The sequence below is a fragment of the Phymastichus coffea genome, unplaced genomic scaffold, assembly GCF_024137745.1.
Source record: "Phymastichus coffea isolate CEN01 unplaced genomic scaffold, Cenicafe_Pcof_1.1 PCOF00146, whole genome shotgun sequence".
Taxonomy (NCBI): Eukaryota; Metazoa; Arthropoda; class Insecta; order Hymenoptera; family Eulophidae; genus Phymastichus; species Phymastichus coffea.
In genome coordinates, this window is record NW_026706957.1 from 290410 (window position 1) to 314022 (window position 23613).

The 23613-nt window shown below is 37.5% G+C and overlaps 1 protein-coding gene across 6 annotated transcripts; it reads right to left on the reverse strand.

The window, feature by feature from the left end:
* Positions 1–747: 747 nt before the first annotated feature.
* LOC131672254 (helicase domino) lies at positions 748–23600 on the reverse strand. Of its 6 annotated transcripts, XM_058949364.1 has the most exons (28): positions 23460–23600; positions 21798–21991; positions 20009–21029; positions 19593–19718; positions 18430–18650; positions 18014–18340; positions 17552–17762; positions 17260–17477; positions 16939–17176; positions 16584–16738; positions 16415–16513; positions 15342–16156; positions 15087–15273; positions 14517–14844; positions 14354–14434; positions 14011–14268; positions 13650–13936; positions 12549–13411; positions 12152–12266; positions 11750–12079; positions 11199–11420; positions 6205–6240; positions 5713–5881; positions 5138–5625; positions 4772–5065; positions 3388–4059; positions 2737–3189; positions 748–2651 (listed from the first exon to the last, which is right to left on the reverse strand). In XM_058949364.1, exons 2-28 carry the CDS (start codon positions 21978–21980, stop codon positions 2310–2312), a joined length of 8739 nt encoding a protein of 2912 aa, XP_058805347.1. In that variant the 5' UTR covers positions 21981–21991; positions 23460–23600; the 3' UTR covers positions 748–2309. The 6 variants fall into 6 exon arrangements, with proteins under 6 accessions (XP_058805347.1, XP_058805342.1, XP_058805343.1 ...); XM_058949359.1 differs by lacking the exons at positions 748–2651; positions 2737–3189; positions 3388–4059; ... (2 more) ...; positions 5713–5881; positions 6205–6240 and having other exon boundaries at positions 6999–11420; XM_058949360.1 differs by lacking the exons at positions 748–2651; positions 2737–3189; positions 3388–4059; ... (3 more) ...; positions 6205–6240; positions 23460–23600 and adding an exon at positions 22990–23316 and having other exon boundaries at positions 6999–11420.
* Positions 23601–23613: the final 13 nt, after the last annotated feature.

Sequence of the window (23613 nt, forward strand, 5' to 3'; positions counted from 1 at the left end):
GACGTTTTTTATTATCTTTTTTGTATTCAACATATTTCATGACTTAGAAATGCATTGTTAATTCCACAAATAAAATTTTTAACGTAGGACTTTTCGTCCCAGACGGGACTGGTAGAAATTTCTATTACCAAATTTGTCGGGCACTTAACGTGGCAGATTCTTCGATTTTATGTACAAATGTCGTGTAAAAAAAAAGTCCAATTTCAACGTAAAGATTCCCCCTGATAATCCCGTTATGAAAAGGTTAAGACATCAATGGTGTACCAAAATTTGGGTGAGAGGAGGGATAAAACATAAGCCATTTTTCCGAAAGCAGAGGTGATATGATGAATACATTATTATATATATAGTTTCCTATCCACCTTTGTCAAGAGGTTGTAGTATTTGTGAAAAATATAGATTCCATGTTTAATTCATTTTGATGTTTCTATTTATTTAATTGCTAAATTATAGTTGTACTGCATCTAATTTTAATAAACACAATCATCTATATTAAATTTAACAAGTTTTTTAGATACTTAAGTTACTTTATGAAAAACTTCGATCGTGAGTTATTTGATTAAATTTTGACTTCATTTTGAATCTGGAGTTCTGTTTCATGAACTATAAAATTTTTTTAACATATTCAAATAGCCATCTAATTAAGGTTTAACTGCAGTTAAGTCTTCTTTAGATTTAGACATTTTTTAAATAAAATGAATTAGGAAGGGCTCAAATTCAAATTGAAGGTGTTCACAAGAATACATAACTAAGTTCTTCGTAGAAGAAATTTATTTGAAATATTATACACGAATTAAACATATACAATATCAATACAATCTTTTTTTTTGTTTTTGCCCTGACGAAAATTACTTACACCTTATTCAGCGCACTTAAATATTATACAGTACATACAAGTTTTAAATGTTAAAAATTATCCAATTCACTTTTCTTTTTGCAACAAATAATTTTTTTTACAAAATTGCTATTCTGTAACAACGTAAGACAAGTAACGTTAATGTTTTTCCGAAACATCAATAACTTAGGGCCGAGTTTTATAGGAAATGAATTGCGCGTGTAAAATAAAATCTATAAATACTGTTCGGATCGCGTATCTTCTTTTTAAGAATTGTTTTCCCATAAGCTTTACCAAAAACCAATGTTATTTTCAAAAATTAAATTACACTCATTAGATTAACGGGCTGTGAAGAATGTTTCATTCACTTTACAGATGTACACTTGTTATGAAGGCGGCATTTAACTAACATGTATATACAGTGGTGCCCATTGGCATCAATTTTTGTTCATTGTTTTAAAAGCCTATTAGTTGGTTTTCACATAATTTATACACTTAACTAGCTTAAGCTATATTATAAGTACAAAATCATGGAAATATATACAGTAATTCTTTTACTCTGTAGCAATGTAAACATTGAATATTGCCACTAACAAATCAAATTGATGTTATTTGACTTTTCTTTTCAAATACAAAAAAGTAATAGTTTCTTAAAATTAGTTTAAAATATTCGCTTCGTCATAGCAAATAATAGAGAAATTAAAACAAATCATTATTGTTACTGTAAAGACAGAAGAGTATTAACAATGTAATTGCTTTAGACTCAAATTATAAAAACTCTGCAATCATTAATAACAGTTACTTTCCATTAGTCTGTTATAGTTAAGCAAAATCATACAGAATCTAAAAAATTACCATACTCCTATCTTTTACTATTACTATTGAAAGAAATATTGAATTATCAGTCTCTTTTACAGCATTATCTTACAATAGCAAGATAATAATTATGTAATTTATGTTTAGATCATTCCTTAAATAATTCAATCTATGAAATCTTATCAACATTGAAGATTTTAATGATTTCAATTAGAATATTTGATGTTTCTATGATTATCATATCCGTTAGTTCATTTAATAAATTTAAGTAGTGACAAAATGTGTCTCGGAGTGAATGTTCATTGTTATTTTCACTTTAGTTAGTACATTTCAATTTGCAAAAAACTTTACGTAATCAATTATCTTTCGAATTATCAACACTAATCAAATTATAAATCTTAACTCACTTAAAAATCAAAAGAAACTTATTCGAAAGAAGTAATAAAGTATCAAGTTTGACTTGAGATGCTATACCAAATCTTAAGAAAAAAAAAATAATCTGCATCACCACACAGTATTTAAATTAGAGTGTAACTATAACTAAATGCGGAATGTTTTTCTGTCCTACAACACAAACGTGTCCAACGGCAGTTGCACACAAAGAAAGAAAGTGTAATAAATATTACTAAAATGTTGAGTTATTAGCTGGTTGTATCTTTTATTTTGGTTGTGACTCTGCTTGAGAATGTTGGACCTGCTGTTGTTGCTGAGTTTGCTGAGACTGTTGCTGCTGTTGTTGTACCTGTTGTTGAGATACTTGTATATGCGTCTGCTGAGGGATGGTTTGTAATCTGACTGTACTTGGTCCTGGACTCGCTCTGGCAGTTGTGACGACAGGTTTTCCTTGAGTTGCTTGTCGAAGTTGTTGTGCAGTACTCGCTGTAACGACTTGAATAGTTTGCTTAAGGGCACTGGATGATACCGGAATGACTCGGGTTTGAATTGGTGACTTTGCCAAGACAACCTGACCTGTTTGAGCGGTCGCTTGTCCTGTCGAAACCTATAAAAAAAATGAGAAAAATGAAAATATTATTAAAAATAAAGTAAAGTGTAACTTTTAAATAAATCAATAACTCAATACTCACATGAGCGAACTGTTGTATACTGGTGCCGGGTACTTGCTTCATAACTTGTTGAAGCTGTTGAACCATCATAGTGCCTGGCAAGCCGCCTTTCTGCTGAACAATTAACTGAGTAGGTACACCACCTTTACCGGCAACTTGAGCCAGCTGCGTCACTTTTTGGCCACTAGGTAACCTTCTCTGGGTGAGTATCTGCTGATTAACATGCAGTTGTCTGATCTGCTGCGTAGCCGCTCTTACTCCAGTAACTGTACCCGCTGTTTTGACCAGAGTCATTGGTATGGCTGTCGTGCCTGAAGTTCCTGCTTGTTGAACCTGAAGTCCTGCCGCTGTCTGTGTGTAAACTTGGGCACCAGTAATCCCTGCTTGAGCTGGTACTTGGACTTGCGTTATGGCTTTGCCTTGTTGCTGTAGTTGCTGACGTTTGAGGAGAGCAGCCATTTCACTTTCGGTAACCTTGAAGATCAAGAAAACAGTTAATAATGTACCTCGATCGATTAAAGTTATTGAGTTTGCTTTCATTATAATTTAATTAAGAATTATGTGGTATCATTGAGTCAGTAAATTAAAAGCACTATTAAAGTAATACAATGAATACTAGAAATGATTGATTAGCTTTTTTAAACAAAGTATACAAAAAATTTGACACTTTACCCGTACCTGTCGCGTTGTCACGTTCTGTTTTCCCACGGTAGCTTGTGCTTGTGCAGCAGCACTTGTTCCTGCAATAGTTCCAGCAGCCTGTTTCATGAGCGCAGCACTTCGTTGTTGTGCGACAGCGGCAGCTGATGGAGACAACGCTACCGCAACCTTTTGTCCACTAGCCTGTGCTTGTTGCAAGGCTTTGAGTTGCGCCTGTTGTCTTGCCAGTTGCTGCTGTCTCGCCAACTGAAGTTGTGCTGGCGTGAGGTTTTTATTGACCGGAGACACCGCATAGCTGACGATGTTCTTCTGACCAATGACAGCGGCATTCGACGCTACGAGGTTAGCCGCAGTGATACGTTGACCCGGTTGCAAGTTGGCTACTATCGTCGGCCCTTGCGCACCGACTGCTCGAGCCGGCTTTACGTTGGTCGTTGCCACGATCGTTGGGGAACTGACAGCCACCGTTGCAGCGCTGATCGTTCGAATTCCCGTTGGAGTTGTGGCCACCGTTGTTGCACCTTGACTAGCTTGGTTAGCTTGAGCAGAAGTCGAAGCCGTTGCTTGGCCCTGCTGAGTGATCTGCTGTTGCTGTTGCTGTTGCTGCTGCTGCTGCACCAAACGAGCTGCTGCTGCTGCTGCTGCTGCTGCTGCTGCCTGTTGCTGTTGTTCCGCCGTGATTGGCTAGATTAATTATTATTGTATAATGTATATTTGTGTCATTGTCGCATGGCTGTGTTTTTTAAATTTTTTACTGAATTTCTTTTAGTTTATTAGAATCCAACATAGGTACGTAAATTTGTATATATAATCAAAATAATGAACAAAAAGGTCCATTAGCAACATAAATCCTATCACTAACTTACTGAAAGTTTTAATTATTACAGACATAAACATCAATGAAAGTAATTCTGTAATCTTTTTTTAATTTGTACATACAACATATTAAAGCTCAGAGAGGGAGAGAGGGAGAGAGGGAGAGAGAGAGAGAGAGAGAGAGGGAGGGAGGGAGGGAGAGAGAGAGAGACTTATTGACCAATAATCATTTGTACGATAAATTAACAATAGTACTATAGTCCAGAGTAGGGTAGTAGAAGAAATTTGGAGTACACTCGTTATGGTCAGTGTTGGTGATAGGATCCATAAGTTTTGGTCTAAAAAATTTTAGCTGTCTAAAATATAAAAATTCAAAGCGTCAATAATCATTTTCGGTTGTACAAAACAACGACGTTTTTGAGATTTTTATGAAACTAACAGAATAAATATTTTGCAACTTCATCAAATTGAATTTAACGTCAAATTACTTAGCCTGTTACAAGTGACACGGCCAAAAAAGTGTTTTCACGCGTATGAGGTACACAAAGTGTAAGTGTACGTGTGTGTACGAGGAACTTACGGTGCCGGCAGCATTTTTCAATTTTTCTTTGGCTAATCTTTCGGCTCTTCGAGCGGCAACGTCAAGTGGTGCCAAAGGAACGTCGTACTGGATACCACATTCGGACAAAACGACTGCGTGTTTTGGATTTCTCGTAGTTGTGTTGGTAACCGTATGCCTAGTCGTTGGCGATCTTCGGTTTGACACTGTTTTGATATTTTCGAATCTTTGGCTGCACATCGCCGTAAAAGAGATATTTTTATCTTGGTTATATAATTGTGACGTCCGCATCGGTCTATTCGTTTTACTTTGCTGCTAATGTAAAATCAAATGAAGCATTCGTTTCTTAAAAATAGCTACACAGTAAGTATAAAAGTCAATCTTTACCTCAGCAACCTGAGGAAGCTTATAAACACTTCCTTTTTGTTTCTTTTGCTTTTTAGGCGTGACATCGTACAACAACTTGCCTTCCTCTCTAGGTACAATAATCGCTTCGTACCTATTCTTACACTGTTTTGGTGATCTGTAGATTCTCGAAATGTTGTTTACGATGTCGGCCACCAAGTCCCAATTAGGCGTATGACCAGGTGAAACGATCATAAGATTTAGTGGTAAACCTTGATAGATTTGGATAGCTTGGAGAAGTAAGTGATCTTCGTGTATCATCCATTCGAGTGCCGGTTCTTGTTCGGCAGCAGATTTCATCATCGGAGGTTTCACACCGCTCATCGTAATAGGTGGACGTATCATTGGACGATACTTATGCAATTTCATATCACGACGCATTTTCGTCAGCGCCGGTGACGGCCGATCAAAGAGGGAACGAGGAGCATGTACGGATTCTTCCTTATGTCGTACCTTCGCTGGACGACGACCTTTAATTTAGTGCAAGGAAATATAATTTAGAGTTGATAAAAAATACTTAAAGTAAATTTATTTTTGTTCGAAGTAATAAAGTTTACCATCTCTGTCTAGAAGACCCGCTTCAGTGCGTGTTCGTTTGTTTTCTTTCTTATTGTAAACCGGTGGCAGTTGCGCCTCCGTCATTGGAGTATTATCGTACAGGAAACCCAAAGTATAATCGATATACACATCGTTATCTGACGTTGGTGGAGTTGGTGGACACCACATCTAATTGTGCAAAATTAAATCAGGTAGGGCAGCATTTTTCAGTCAGTAGAAAAATATATAATACAAGTTCTTGGATAAGTTACATAGACGGATACATTTCATATTAACTAATCACTATTACCGAAGTGTTCAATAATGAAAGTTTAACCTCATAAAATATATTATTAATTTAAAAAATTTTCAGATGGTACACGTAACTGTTTACATAGAAATAAAATTTGAAATTACAGTATTTTGAATGTTAGTTACAACCATATACTGAGCATAGCGATTGATGTAATATAGAAAACACGGAAGAATTGCGAAAAAGAAATTATACTAACCGGCATTTGTTCCTTGTTGTCATCCGATATCCAAATCTGCAAAATGTGAATAATTTCATCAAGTAAACTATTTCAAATTTTTGAACTATTCTATAATCAATTTTGTTTCCAACCTGTATTGGCAAAACAAAGGTTTTTACCTTGTGGGATAGATAAAAATAAAAAAAACTTACCAAGAAATTTATAAGTGTATTAATTTTGTGACAAAATGGCAAAAACACGTTACAAATTTATCAAACTGTAAATTAGTAATTTAAATAAAAATATACAGGAGAATTTAAATAAATGTTTGAAATAATATGCAAAGTGATCATATTAATGCACTACAATTGAAGTTAATATCAATTAGACTATTTAAATAATTATTTGAAATTGCATTACATCATTTTTTTTTAATTTAAAAAAAAAATTTTTTAAATATTTTTTAAGGAAAAGAAAGTAATAAATAAAAAGTTGAGGTGGTTTAGGATATAAAGGGAAAGTCTTGTTCGTTCAAAGACTCATTTCAACCCTTGTTTTGCCAATCGCAAATACCAGGAAAAAGAAATGAGAAATAATCCTCGCGAACGCTCATTAATGTGCCTGCTTATATCTTGGTTGCATCCAAGTTTGGAATGGCAAAGGCAGTGTTTTGGTGCCATTTTTTAAAAGTTACCTTTCAACTGAATAAAACATCATATTTCTTTGAAAGTATTAATGAAATAACTAATTAAAAAAGAAGTCATCAGAAAAAGATCAATTATCGTGCGGTCATGACAGCCTTGCCACACCAAACTGATAATGTATCATTATTATTATTATTATTAGTTAAACGTGCAAGAAATATGAAATATAAACAAGCACACTGAGCTAATTGGACACCAAAACGGGACTGAACCTTTGATCGAACAGACTTGGAGACGTACCAAGAAATAAGATGATAAACACTTTGTCATTAATTAATGTTCATTAGCAAGGAATATTTCATTTATTTCCTTTTCGAGGACTCATTCGATCATACAAAAAATACAGGCACGCAACTTAATAATATCAACTCACTTTTCCTCTCATTTAAAGTTTTCACATTAATTACAATGTAGGACGCACTCTGATCGCTTTCTAACTAATATATATATATAAATAATTATGTATATAATTATATATATACATATAAATATTTATATATAATTATAAATATATAAATAATCATATAATATATACATATAATTATATATAAATAATTAAACGGCCTTTTCAGAAAAGTAAAATATATTGTGACAAATAAGGTAGTTCGACGAAGCATTTTTACGATGTATAAAATATGTTTGTGTACGTTACATATGAGCATGGAACTAATGCGATTACCTTTCATGAAATCGAGCTATTGCTATTCTCATTTTCAATATCTTCTGTTTAATACAACAGCTTCACATCTAAATTTTATACCGTCAGTGAATGTATAACTTTGTAAGTTATACAAATTGATCATTCCTCTTGACGCATTACATATTCATTATTATAATACACAGTCAATGAGTTGTATTCTTTTCCCATTATCGCGACGTATAATAAATTACAAAATAACTTAGAGCTCTATATAAGTTCCCCTGACGGATGAAAGAAAGAGGGAGAGCGAAAAGAGGGGGTGAGAAGAGGAGAGAAGAGGCGAGAAGAGGAGAGAAGAGGAGAGAAGAGAGAGAGAGAGAAATAATGAACGATGAATGAAAATGAAAGAATAAGATTAAAGAGAAAACGTGGGACAAATAAAGTTCCTCTACACGAGAGAAAAATAAAGAACACTGGAACATATATTCACTTATCAACAATTTTCGTCCCTCAATGCTATGGTCGTTCGCATTTACGGCAATTGTCGATGCATAAAATTAAAGCTTACGAACTATAAGTATTTATTTGTTTTTCTTCGTATTTACCACTATTTACACGTGTGTTTGACGCTCTTTCCATGTGTCTTCCTTCGCGATTTTTCTTTTCAAAATAAAACGAGAGAACGCCCGACTGCCCCGACATGAGAATATTTATAATTTATCGAGATCGATCGTGTGCAAGTCTTTGGGCTTGTTGAGAGGTTTGACCAATTGACTGCTCAGTCTAGTACGTTTAGCCCGAGTGGCGGTGTTGTACTCAGACTCGCTATCGAACTCGACTACCTGATGATCATCAAGCGCCAGGGCAGCTTTGCTCGGTCGACCCGGTCCCCTGCCTGACTTGACATTGTTCGCCATGGGACTTGTCTTTTGCGGTGGACTACTCGTTGCCCTGGATTTGCTCTTTGAGTCAAGATTCAGTATAGTTTGACAAACCACCTTGGCCGTACGTTGAGGTTTCTCTTGAGAAGTTGACTCTATACTAGAGTCTAGTGAGTTGCCATTCGAGTCAGTACTGTCATTTAACTCAGCTTGCTGCGTTGATGTCGGTGGTGGTAGTGACAGAGGTCTCTTCAATTTTGGAATAGGTGGCAAGGACTTTGGCGATAACGTGTGCGAGTCTGTAGAAGGTTTACCAAACCTGGTCACTTGTTCCTGCGTGGGCATTGGGGTGTCAGGCCTATTCTTAGCAACCACTCGATTGATAGTTACGCTCTCACCCGACGTTGGATCTCTGATGACCCCCCTGGTAGCAGTACCAATGGAGATAGGTAAGTCCTTACGCTCTGTGCTTATTCGATCCGACATTTTCACGTAGGTCAAAGATCTTGCTCGGCGTACTGCCACCGGTGCCAACGTCGGCACTACAAACCCATTATCTGTTCGAGAACTGCGTGGACTAAGTGTTTTTGGTATGTCACCGTCGCTGACGTTGGATAGGGAGCGGGTTCGTGGCCGAACATTAATGTCGGGCATAGGTGTGTCGGGTCTTCGACGAAAGTCTGGTTTCGTTGGGCTGCCGAAAGTGCGACGGTACATCGGGTTTGGCAACTGAATATTGGATCTTGTCGAACGAGAGTCTACGTCGGCCTGTGGATATTCAGGAGAGGTAGGAGCAGTCGTAGCTGGAGTTTCCTGAGCAGGGGTAGTTTGAGTTTCCGTGGCCATGGATTCAATGTTCTGCATTTCCAACGTGTCTTCAACAACATTACTGGCTTTTCGCCTTGTCGTCATGCCCAGAGTAGACGTTTCCACTTTCGGTTTTGGCTCTTCTGTGCCTTGGCTTTCTGAAGGCTTCTCATTGTCCTTGACGCTTTTTTCAGCTGGTAATATCACCACTCTTTCAGGACTTTTCGCTCTTTCAACCTTTGTCGGAGTCTCTACAGTCTTTATCTTTTCAGCAGTACTGACTTTAACTTGTTCCAAACTCGCGGAATCAACAATTCCAATGGACGATCTCGTAAACGATCGAGTGATCTTAGTTTGATTACGCTCTAGCTGTTCCTCGTCGGATTTTTTCGCTGAAATTTTATCAAGTTCTACTATTGTCACAGGCGTTTCTATGTTTTTCAGCTTTGCTGATTCAGTTAATGCCTCATATATCACGATAGACTTCTCTTTCAGTTTATCATCAGTGATCGATCGGGTCGATGATCGAGTACTCCTGGCCAAAGAACTTTCAGACTCTTTAGCTGACTCGACTATTGAGAGCCCAATTTTATCGACTGATCTAGCTTCTTCCGATTTAAACTCCTGTTTGGTATTCGGGCTCGTATGATTATTTGATCGTGTGATTTTGGAGCGTCTTGTGCTCAGAATAGGACTAGATCTATCGGTAATTATAATTTTAGAATCAGCAGCGAGTTCTTTTGGAATGGAAACGTCTACCTCCATTGGAATTTCATTAGTTTCAGTATTGTCAGATTTCACCTGTTCAGCGGACTCGAATTGCTTATCTTTCGACTCGGTGGAACGAATGCGTGAACGCGTTAATTTGAATTTTCTTGTGAAAACTGGGCTATGTGGTTGCTCGTCGATGGATATCAACTCGGCACTATTCTTGGACTCCGCCTCCGTTTGCTCGTCGGTATCGAACTTTTTTTCGCTTATCACTGTCGCGTTAGGCCGCACTACACTGTCGGCAGTCTTACTTTTACCTTCCTTGTTCTCCTTATTCTGGGGATTAGAAGTATCATTAATATCACAGACTTTGTTTTCATCCTCGCAGTTGCTCGACTGTGAGGTTGCCGCTCTTTTTTCCTGCAACGGAATCGCCAGTGGTAGTGGTGTTGCTGCTGCCACTACCTTGCCACTAGTAGACCTGGTAGAGTAAGGCACAGTAGTACTGCTGCTAGACTCAACCGTCGCCACCTGTTTTCGGGGTCTGCCTCGTTGAGGCGTTGAAACTGTTGGGGCTGGATTACTTTCCCTGTCAATGCTTTCAGTGTCTTGAAGTCTCTTGATTGTATCATCCAAAACACTCTTCATCGGTTCATTTGTCGGAGACTCGTTCAACAAACTCGCAGAGACATTCTCAATGATATTCACACTCATTGTGTCAAGTGTCTCCCCAGTATTATCGAAGGACTCTGATGTACTGTTATTGCCTTTGTCTTTCGTTTCGATACTCTCGATCGATGTGTTTGCTTTAGTTTTCTTTGCTCTGGGTCTCGTTACCTCAGGCAACAGCGGGTTCACATCTAACGTCCAAAGATCAATCTTGACATCACCCCTCGATCTAGTTCTCGGACTATTGATGTCGACGTGATTTCTCTTATTCTTATCGAGTAAAACATTTTTAAACGAAACCTTTTTCTTTCCACCCTCATCCTGATCGTTATCCTCCCAACCATCCTCTTTCTTATTACTTTGATCCGATTCGCTTTCGGAACCAGTACCGTCAGAGGCGGCGGCGTCAACGTTGTCGTTTTCGGAGTCGCTGATTGACACTGATGAAGTTTCTGACTCGTTGTCCGACTCTGTCGAGACCGCCTCGTCCTCCTCGACTTCCCTACACGCATTAGGTCTACGACCTGGATTGAAACGCCTCCTATCTATGCATATAGGACGTCCGCGACCGCGTCTACCTCGAGGTGGGCGACCCACCGAGCGCTTAACACTGGTATTAACCTGATTTTGAGCGTCCTCGCGCGAGAACGTCAACGGATTCTCGTCGTCGTCAGTCATCCGGGCTTGGCGCTCCTCCTCCTCGCGCATCGCTCGTAGACGATCCAGCTCCCATTCCTTCTTTTGCTCCTCGAGTTCTCGCTCCGCTGCTGCCAGCACTGCTGCTGAGAAGTTGCCATCCGAGTTTTCGACGAAACGCATGGCGTAACGCTCGACCGGCGTCAGCTGAATAGAAACAATTTTTGCTTATTTTTTTCATCGAACTAACGATAAAATATGTATTAAAAAATATTTTCACGAAATTAGTTTTTATATATAAATGTGTGTATCTCTAGACAGGATACGCAAGCCGTATAATTCCACTTCCAGCTTACGAGTTTATATAGAGAAACTTTGATATCTCGCTTATAGAATGAGAAACAAGAGCTGTAGTAATATATACAGATTTGTGGTCGGAAGCGAGTTATCTGTGAATTACTAACCGCAGAAAGAAAAAATTGCAAGATAATCTGACAGTAACTTAAATCATACGTCACAAAAGTAGCAAAACTTACTTGAGAAACCAAGGACTGCACTTCCATTTCAGCCTTACTAAGCTCAGAATTGTCGTTATCGAATTCGTCGACGGGAATGTTTTCGTCAAATTCGGCCAAGTCAGCAACAGCCTCAGCTCTCGCACTTTTAGCAGCTTGCACATCTTGATCTTCTTCGACTTCGGCGATGGCACTTTCCAAGGCCCCGAGTGCTGTTTTATCCTCGGTTTGTGACAATTCTCGCTGCAGATTACGCTCTCTTTCTTTGCTTTGATCCAATACCTCGGCCATTCGCGTCGAAGCATCGGTTTCATTTTGATCAACGTCAAATAAGTCTTGAATAGTCGTTGACTGTGAAATAAAATATTTATGTTAATCAAAATTTCAATTGAAATGATTATTAGTTAAAATTTGGATACATACACTTTTGAAGTAGGCAGTTGTAAAGTTACCTCCCTCAATAGCAAGGTCACCGAGCAATCTTTTCTGATTTGCCTTTCTCAAGATGTTTTCTTCAACTGTCCTTTCACTAATCAATCTATATTTTTGAAAATCATAAATGAATTACATTTTGTAGTTTCTTAGTGATTTCAAAACAATGAGTAAATTTACAAACAAATTTAATAGATTTGAAAAATTTGTTTCTTTAGACAGGATACGCGCACTTTATAATTTCCACTTTAAGTGTGCGAGTTTTATAAAGAAATTTTATTATTTCGCCAATTAAATTAAAAACGATAACAGATACTTAAGTTCAGTTTCGTGGTCGGTGGCGAAAGTACTTTTTAAAGTTTGTAATTAGCTTAAAAAGATGACTTACCTGTAAATATGTACATCTCTAGTTTGTCCAATTCTATGACATCTATCTTGAGCTTGAGCATCCATTGTAGGGTTCCAATCACTGTCATAGAATATGACTGTATCGGCTCCCGTTAGATTGACGCCAACACCACCAGACCTCGTGGACAAAATAAAGCAGAATATCCTTTTGTCGTTGTTAAACCTTTCCATCAGAACCTGTCTTTGATCAATTTTTGTAGCACCATCAAGTCGCAGGTAAATGTGTCCATGATAATTAAGAAAAGCTTCAAAAACGTCTAGCATTCTGGTCATTTGCGTGAAAATTAGTACTCGGTGCCCTTCAAATTTCAACTGCCTCAAAAGAATATCGAGCGATTGCAATTTTCCACAATCATATTGTATTAGTCTGGGATCCGGGAACTGTGTGAGCATCGACCTCGTGATTGAATGGAACATAGATACTTTCGACGAGAGCTGCTGATTCAGTTCGACGACTAATCGCTGCTCTTTCCAATGTTTTGAAGGGTTTGGATGAGAAACGTGGAATTGAGGCAATGGAGCTCGCGCTGCGGGTACGTAAATAACAAACTTCTCTAAGATTTCTTTCAGGTTTTCGACAATCTGTTCGGTCGATTTTATTGCCTGACACAAAGCCTTGGTCCGTGAAAAGTATTGTTTCTTCGAGCGCGTCAAGTCGCTCCTCTTGGCGCAATGTAACCAACCGCTTTGCCAGTTACACGTAGTCACTGGTTTTTCTATCCTCAAGGCCGTGAACAAATCGTCGCCGTAAAGTGGGCAGGCGGAACATCTTCGTTCGTTTATGTCGGCTAGAGTAATAAGCTTTGATTGACGCTTTTGCTTCCTTATTTCTTCTAAATGTGGCTGCAATGAAACAACAAATAGTTATCAATTACTTTTTGAGAATTAATCGGGTAACTTTCTTTTGTAATTAAAGAAAATGTGAACTCGGGTTTAGAATGTACGTTCAAACAGAATTCAAGAATGTACAAGCTGGCTCGAGTATGCTTGTTATTGCATCACTGCAAAAGCGCTTGTAACTATACAACCACTGATCTATGATGCTTTTGTAAATTTTTTATGGATCAATTAATTTACTTACCAGATAGAATTCGGATTTGGGCACTTCTTTTATTTGACCCTTTTCAGAATCTTTTTGAATAGTTTTAGTTACACGAATCTGATCTGTTGATTGAACTTGCCCACTTGACTGTGCCGTATTGACATTAAGAGGAGGAACTCGCATAACCGGCCTCGTACCACCAGAACTAGTTGTTACGACTCCCCCAATTACTTTATTGACAGGTACCGGTGTCGTAGATAAGCCCATTATTTGTTTAGACAAAACAGTCAATCGTTGGCCACTCGGTGTCATGATGGGGAATGAAACTGAAAAAGAATGGCATCTTTATAACATAAATCCAAATTCCCCCGTTTAAAAAAATCTGTATTGTTATGCTTACGGGCATTTGCAGATTGTTGTGGATTTGTTAAAATGATATGTTTACCGGTTGAAGTCTGAACTAATTGAGCGATATTAGGACCTTGATACTTTTGGACGGAGTCACCGGTTTTGACCGTGTATGTTTGCATCGTTAATTTTTGCCCATCTTTAACATTTACGTTACTAACAGTTATTCTTTGAGTATTGATACTGGTCGTTGTTGGAGTAACTGATGCTGTACTTTGAATATTTTGAGCAACAGTTCCAACAGGAATTGCTGAAAATTAGAAAAAAAAACGCGTAAAGCAATTACTTTTTAATTTAATTCGTTATTTCGAATACAACATTTTTAAAAATCACACCTTTAACTCCACCTTGATGTGGCACCAACTGAACAGAGATACCTTGAAGTTGTTGGCCACCAGCAACTTTCAACGTTACACCTACATTATTATCAAAGCACGTTAAAGACCATTGTTAAAAAATACAAGAAATAATTAATCACGTAAAGTTATTTAAACTTACTTTGTCCGGGTGGCGTTTGATTATTCTTCACCAAAGGAGAAGTACCTACTCTGGGAGTTGGTAAAGCACTAGAAAAGCTTTTAAGTTTTATTGGTTGTTGTAAAGACTGTTGTGAGTTAGTTGAAGCCGTTTTAGATACTTGATTAGACAATCTAACGTTAATTCTAATCTTTCCAACAGGACAACGTGGAGGAGTTTCAGGTTGACTATCTATTTCTTCAATAAGTTTTCTCGGTGTCTTCAATCGCCTAATGCGATGTGCAACGAACGCAGTCACGACGAATTCTAAATCAAGTAGTAATAGGTTCAAGCAAGACAAATCAATATGCTGAAAATAAAAGAACACCGTTATTTTCATAAGTTAAAATTATGACCTTATTTTATTTAAAGTAAATAAGTCATTGCATAAATAAATGTTTCTAAGCGCCCTTTGGCTCAAAAAATTATTACAGAGAGCCGTACATTGCCTAGGAATAATATACCCACATTAGTGAATACCGCTTCAAAATATAATGAAACAGCAAATTGTAACATGGGTACAAGATGCAATTGTAAATAGATTTTACGTGCCTTGAATGGATCGTAGTCAAGAGCGCTCCATGCTAAAGATGCAGTATGAAAATCAATTCCTTCCATTTGAAAAGGCGAAACTGTCGGTCGAGGTTCAAACAAATTTGGATGATTACATACTTTACGCAACTGCATAAGAACGTTGATAACACAAAGTAGATTTCCGCTAGCCAAAGTTTCTTTCGTTCTAAAAAATATTTTTTCGTAAATATTCTGCAAACAATAACATATCTTTAACGAATTTCAGCTTCTTACTTTGCTCGGGACATAAAATCATCGTACAGATATCTCTGACGTTTTGATAATCTACACATAAGAACATGTTCGTACTTCTTTGGCAGCTGTTTCTCTACTTCACACTTTAGACGTCTCAATAGAAATGGTCGCAAAACTTTATGAAGTCGCCGAATAATATTTTCGTTGTATTCGTTATTTCCTTCAATCATTCCCGTGACAGGATTGCTGAACCATTCTTTGAATTCACGATGTGATTGAAAGACATTTGGCATAAGGAAGTGCATCAAAGACCAAAGTTCCATTAAATTATTTTGTAACGGAGTTCCTGTTAGTAACAATCGTCTTTGTGTTTGAAAATTGAGTAACAGTTGCCACCGCTGAGATTTGAAATTTTTTATATTTTGAGCCTCATCTAAAATAAGGTACTTCCACTTTTTTCTTCTAAAACTTTGATGATCCTGGATCACTAATTTGTAAGACGTGATACATATATGAAATGCATTTGGTTTTGTCCATCCTGTCCTCTTTTGTTTTCTTTCTTTTTGTGTTCCATAATACGTTAAAATTTTGAAACCCGGGCACCACTTTTTACATTCCATTTCCCAATTTAACATCACAGATGTCGGTACGACAACTAGATGTGGACCCCAATTACCTTTTTCACATGCTAAATGCGCCAGAAGAGCGATTGTTTGAATAGTTTTACCAAGACCCATTTCATCAGCAAGTATACCATTCAATTTTCTTTCATACATTGTAACGAGCCAATCTAAACCGATGTGTTGGTATTCACGCAGAGAATGTTTCAACAAGAATGGTATTTTAGTGACAACCTGCAATATATAAGAATGTTTAATAATAGAACATTAATAAATACAGATATTAATCATGAATTCGGTAAAAATATCAAAAATACTGTAGCAACCAAAATAATCCAACAAATTTTCATAAATCTGCAAAGGACATGATTGCATTCAATCTTCCTCCAGGTGAAATAGTGCTATGCTACATAGTGATCACAAACACTTTGGAAATGAAGGTTCAAAAGACATCTATTCTCGAGTGTATAATCGAATCACACAAACACTTACATGTGTAGTTTGTAGTGTGTTTCCTTTTGGTTGTATGCTCTCTGCTATAGCTGCAACGGAGTCCATCTCATTCTGTTTTTCAGATGCCTCACTTGTACTCTAAAATTTTCAATATTACTAAAATACAAGAAACTAACCATACAAACCAAAGTAAGAAACAAAAATGTACCTTATTTTCATCGGACAAATCTTCAAATAATGATTTTAGACCAACTGTTTGCTCTTCATCGCTTTGAGTTTGGGAATCATCTTGCGTTTCGTCTTCACTTTCACTTTCTTCCTCACTCTCCGATTCATTTTCGTCATTCTCATCTTTATCTGACTCTAAATATTAAATAGTAAATATTTAATGTATTATTGAATTATATATAAGCAATTTGATAAACATAAATATATTTATATTGTATAATTGATGTTAAATAGATGCCTTGAAAACAACAGCATGAAAAAATCTTCAGAAATTAATGGATTATCATCAACCTCATCATTAAACAACCCTAACTCTAAAAATTTAATTGATGTACCTTCATCCTCGCTATCATCTTCATCAACATCCATGGGAGCTACTGAAGCATTTCCATACTTGGCTATAAGTGCATCTATCGGCATTTGATTTTCTGCTTCTAAATCAGCTATTTCTTGTTTATGGTCAACATTCTTTTCTAATTTTTCTTGCTCTTGGATAGTATCTTCTTCGTCATCTGTAGACGCATCCGACGCAACTGTGAATTCCGTATCTTTACCTTCCGCATTAACACTTTCCTGCAATATCAAAGTGATAAATATAAATTAAAAAATCACAAGTTTCATTAAAAAATTGTTTTCAAGTTGAAAAAAGCGCGTACCTCTTCATCCTCCACAATATCTTTCGGCAGAGGGGATAGACTTTTATCTCTTTCTTCGAGATAATTTGGTGGTAATTCTGCTAGCAAGTCTTCCAAGGGTAGTTCAGATTCTTTTTTCAACAGTTCTACTTCTTCTTTATGATTAGATTTCATTTCTTCTTCGGCTTTTGCTATCGTTTCTTCATCGTCGTCAGAGTCTTGGTTTGGCTTGAACTCGTCTGTAAAACATTTAATCATTAAAGATTCGAAATATTAACAACCATGTAAACCACTCAAATTTTAATAAATATACCATCATCAGAGTTTTTTGCGGTTGTATTAGGTGATGATATTCGAGAACTGTGTATTGACGCTGGTGTACTCTGAATACCTTCAACTTTATTTAAACCTTCAGTTAACCACGACGAATATTTTTCAGTCTGATCAACAATAAAATTTAAGTGTTGATCTAAAGCCTTTTTCCGCTTTTCTTCAAGTCGTGTCTGTTGTTTGAATTCCACCACCTGGAATATAAATAATTCATTTTGAATTAAAATATATTCACCATTGCAAGCTATCAAATCAAATACTTTAACACTTGTAATTTGTGTTTCTAAAATAATATTAAACTGAGACTCAAATAGAATGAGTCAATTAGATATTTCTTAGAATTAATGTTCCCACAACGAGCACACAATCATAACATGGTAAAGTCAAAACTGCCGGCTTATTGTGTGGGGTAAATAATCTCATTAACAAGAAAAATTGACATTACCTTTTCAACATTAGCCCAAAAAGTTTTGATCTCTTTTGCAATAAAGCCAGCGATCTTTTTTAGCCGAAGTTCCTCTAACTTTTCTGCTTTTTGAGCTTGTATAGCTTTTTCCTGGAAGTACTTTTGAACCATTCTTGCACATTTTTTCGCTGCAGCTTTCTTCCATTTTCTTTCTTGTGCAAAGTCTGTTGAAAGCCACACCATCTCTTCTAATAAATAATCCCAGTGTGCTTTCGGCCGAGGTGGTTCCTGGATTTTCGGTAATCGACGTTCCGTCCATAAACCCTCTCTTTGTAATTCGGCGATCCTTTGCATTACATAAGCTTCCTATTGAATTAATTGAAAATATATATAACGGGTTCAGTTTCAAGTGGTAAGATACAAAAATAATAGCATTGAAATGAGAAGAAATTTACCTGTTTAGCCTTTTCTACAATTTGTTCTTGATTACTACTAACAGTATCACAGGAAGAAGTTATCGAAGCAGGAGACAATTTTACTAGTTTAACTATAGGTTGAGAAGATGAAATTGGAGGAGTTGCAGGTTTTTCAGCTGTGGTAGCTATCATCTTTTCTGCTATTGGGTTATTTACTGGAGGTTCAACTTCTGGAGAGTCAATAATCATCGGCGTTCCACCTTTAAAAACAATTTTATTTCATATAATACTAACATTTTTGTAATTTGCATTTTCAAGAATACATTTAAAGTTCCTATGTCTAGAACATTCTTTTTTCAATTCTATTTTGTAACTATTGTATGTATATGAATAAATTAATTTAATTATTATAATAAAATAATAATTTTTAAATATTAACTAAAACAGTAAACCAAGCAATTTTTCAATATATAAGTATAAACAACAATATAAGACATCAAGTTATAAAATGATTTTTTTAAAAGAATTTCTATAAATAGCAATGCTTTAACACAATAAAAATACATTAAAAACTAATATGGACAGAAAGCAAATATAGAATATGATCAATGATAGTTAATGATCAGTGACGTTTAATAAGAGTAAACCTATAAAATTATTACACCTATTTCAATTTTATAATAAACTTGGTGCCATGCAATAAAAAAAAATTATGAACATGACATATAATGCTGAACTATAGTTCCCTTAAAAAGATAACTAATTCGTACCAATTAATGATATAATATGAAACTAGTTGTGTTGACAATTTCCTTGCTTTATAAATAACTATAAGCAAATGTTAAATAAATATATATAAATATTTCCAAACACCCATAGACTCAACAAATTTTATCGTTGAGTCTTATGATGCCTAAATTTCATACCCCTACATTTGTGAATATACTGTTTTAAAATAATGAATCAGCAAATTATAACATGAGTAATAAAATTCAATAGCAAATGAAAAATATTTATTAACTAATTATAAAAAGAACTAGAATGAAATTTCAATTTAATTATCAATGTATAAATATAACACTAATTCCAAACCTAAAGATATCATTTGTATAGATTTTAAAGGAAATATATAAACACAATAATTTAATACAAGACGATTGACAAAACAAATGAGATTGGTAGCAGGCCTTTGTGGTAATCACCTATAATGAGAGTGGGTGCTACAGAAGTGGGTGAAGGGTGAATGGTGACTGGTGAAGCTTGAATTGCTGTTCGGAAGGCAAAAACCATGCCATGCCTGCCCCCAGCAGGGCGACCAGGTACTTGCCCTATTTTGAAAATTACTCATTCAGTATGTGTATCAAGACTTATCGGCAACTTGATGGAAATAAACCCTTAAAAGGTTTGAAAATGATGATACTGTAATAGTGGGTTGATGATTTATATTATAATTCAAGTTGTACAATAGGGTCTTAGATCAACACCTAAATGTAATTAAAATGAATTTTGATAGATCAAAGCCAATTGGTTAAGTGCTTCTACATTTGGTTTGGTGTGCACAAATATTTACAATTTCACATCAATGAAATATCAATTAAAATAAAAAGAACAATTCTACCTTGTTGACTCAGCTGGACAACGGCCGGAGGCAGGGTCGTCGACACGGCGACGGGTGTGCCGCCGGAAACGGCCACTTCCGTGCTTTGCGTGACATTCGTCGCGGTCGTAGTCGTTGTCAGCGGCGTCGGCATTGTCGTTGACGTCGTGGTGGTCGTTGTCATCGACGGCACCTGGGTAGTCGCACTTGTCGTACTTGTCGTACTTGTCGTACTTGACGGACTTGTCGTTACCGCCATTGTCGACGTCGTAGTGACTGTCGTCGTCGTCGTCGCTGCCACCGTCGATGTCGTCGTACTCACAGTCGTGGTAGTTGTGGCGGCGGTGGCGAATGTAGTGGTGGTGACGGTGGCGGTGGTGGTTATAATAGTGGTTGTGGTGATAGGTGCGGCGGCGGCGGCGACAGTGGTGGTGGTGGTGGTAGTTGCGGTGGCAGCAGCCGTCACGATATTACCAATCTGTAGGAACTCTTCCTCGTTATCATCGCTGTCGATTTTGTGCTGCTTCATAAACTCTAGAAACTGAGGTGTAGGTTTTTTTCTCCAATTGTTGAAGTCCATGATATTGCCGCCGTTCTGTAGGAAGAAGTACTCGGCCACATTCTCGTTGTACTTGTCCCTGATGGCGCGCATCTTTTGGAGCTTGTGCTCGATGATGCGCCGTCGGTATTCTATCGCGTCCGCTGCCGGCTCGGTTGGCTTGTCCAAGTTACTATTGCTCTCGGACAGTCGAGCTTTCTTTTTGGCGGGTGGCGATGCGGACGGCGATAACGACGACGTGCCGCCGCTCGACACTGCCGTCGTCGTCGGCGGCAGCGCTGGTGTAGGTGTTACGAACATACTGCGTACGAGCTTCGGCGAGGTGGTCAACACGAGTTTCGGGTTATTCGGACGGCTGGGTGATGTGACGCCGCCCGGCCCCGACACGTTGACCACGCTGACTCGCGGCGCCGAACTCGAGATGTTGACGATACGCGTGACGCCAATCGGCTGTGCAGTTCCTGTGCCACTGTTCGGTATGACCTACAAGTTCAAATCACACCATGTGCTTTGCTTTAGGGTGCTTCGCCAACAGAGGTTAGAACTCGATAGTCGATATTAATATTTCATTTTCAGACAAATGCCTCAGCTTTCATCAGAAAGACCAAATTGAATGGTACATTCATTCGTTCTTTCATTTTCGGTAGAGTTTATCATCACTAAATGGTTTATATCTACGTCATACCAATCCAATTGTTCTTGGACTCAAGAACATGCACTCCTTAGCCAATTGTCATACTCTCGTAAAATAACATGTCATTCCATAATGTAACGCAAAATATAAACAATTGTTGTATATAACACAACAAAATAACAAAAGAGAATAACTAATGGTTCCTTGTTTAGATCTTTGTTCTGTTTTGGAGGTTAGACTGAGTATGTGCTATACGCAAAAGAGCAAATAAACCAGACAAAGCAAGTGCTTTGTGTTCCTACTAATGAGCAATTCTCTAGAATATTGGAAATTGCAAAATGTGTGATTTCTCTAATGTACAACCAATTGTTTGTAATATTGATATTATTAAAATAAACTTGTCACTATTCATGCTAGTTTTCAAAATGTTATGTGTCTCATAAGTAAAATAAGTAATTTGAAAATTTATAAGATACAAAAAGTTTAAATAAGTCAAGTAAATTCGAGAATACCAAAAATGAACTATGAAAACACCAATATTATTCCAAAGAAAATAAATTTGAACTTGGAAAATAAATGACACCAAAAAACATTCAGTACTCAATGTTTTAAAGTACCTGCGATAGACCAGGAACTTGTGAGGTAAGGACAAATTGTTGTACATTAGCTGAAGAAAGGACATTGGCAAAGACCTGTTGCAAACTAATAGTTTGCTGTGGTGCACCTCCATTGCTCCCCCCATTATTTCCTCCACCCCCAGTAAGGGGCGGCAAAGTAGGCGCACCTTGCTTATCACTCATTACACATGACACTGGAAAAAATAAAAATTCAGATGGTTATACTCCATGGCATCCCGGGTTTCTCTGCCATTCCTCGAGTAATTCCAGCTTGCTTAACTTTGTGAATTGATAAACATCCATAAAATGTATTAAATGAGACAAAGTTACAATCAATGAAACATTGCTAGACAATTTTGAATTTTCTCAAACAATATATTCCTATGTAGTTTATAAATTTTTGTATGTGTAATAGATTGAAAACTCAAATTTATTGCCTGCTTACATAATTATTTGATCCAACAAGTATATGAGTAAACTTTAATTGATTTTTTTTATGAAATTACAGATTCTCTTACTAATGATGAGACAAACCATGACATAAATACTTTTAATGCTGTCTGATTGAAGTACGTAATCATACTTGGTTTAAGTTCATCAAGTAATAATGGCCTATTTTTCCAATAATATTCAATAAACCTTTTTTTATCATAGTGATTTATACGCTCTTTTGCAATAATGCACAGTGAAAAATTCTAAAAATTAATTAGTTATTGACTATTTTAGTGAATTAAAAAAATATATTCCTAAAAAGCACTAAAACTTCAATTATTTTGGGTAAACAACCGAGCCGTTCAAAGAAACAGAACAAAAACCTGTTAAGCTGCATTGTTGTCGCTAAATCAACAACGAGTTTGTAAACAGCAGATAGTTTAAAAAAAGCGACGATCACGCAAAACGAACAGGCTTGCGAAAAGCGAGCCGGTAGACGCCGCAGAGCGGAGCTGCGCGCGTCGGCTCCGAAAATTGCACAGACAAGACGAGATGGTGAGGCGTATGTGTAAAAAAGGCTCAAGATAAAAAGACAATCTCTTTTGGCTCAAGTGTACTCCAACCACGGCTTACAAAATTTGAATAACCCGGCAGTTTCTCCCACCACACACCCATACACAGACACATTAAACTACCTTAACCAAACAAAAGTTAAATGAAAAAAGAAAAAAAGATGATCAGAGACAAGGCAAATATTTACGTTTGCTCGTAATCCGTCGTGGAAATCACGGCAAATCCCATCTCCTCGTGGCATAAACTTAGTGTGTGGTGTTTAATAATCGAAGCTGGCAATGCCCGGCCGAATAAAGAGCAGACGTGCGGCTGCTCTGGATATTGAGCGAGGCGGCGGGAGCGCGAGCGAGAGAGGGAGCGTGCAAGCCGAACGTTGGTGCGAGTGAGAGAGATGAAGAGCAATACGAATACAAGTTCGCGTGTCGGTGTGCTGCTTGCGCGCTGCCGTTGCGAGAGTATGCGAGAGAGCGCGCGCGATAGAACTATAAGCGGAATGGCGGCCGACCCTCGCGCTCGGCAGGTCGGCAGCGAACTAAACGGGCGCGGGCTGTGCAGCGGCGAGGCACACACAAAGGAAGCCCGACAGCGGCCATGTTGGCGTTACGTGCGTGCCTCGACTCGACCCGGTTATATGCTGCGAGAGAGACGCGCACTTACCTAGGCGTGGTTCTGATGGGGCTCAGAGCTTGAGCCGCCGCCATCCCAGCTTCTTGCGAGCTGCCGATGGCATTCCGGGCCCTCGACTTCTTCAGATGGAAGAAGCAAGCCCGCACTTTTGATACTTGAGCCAACGTCCTCAACCCAGCGACGG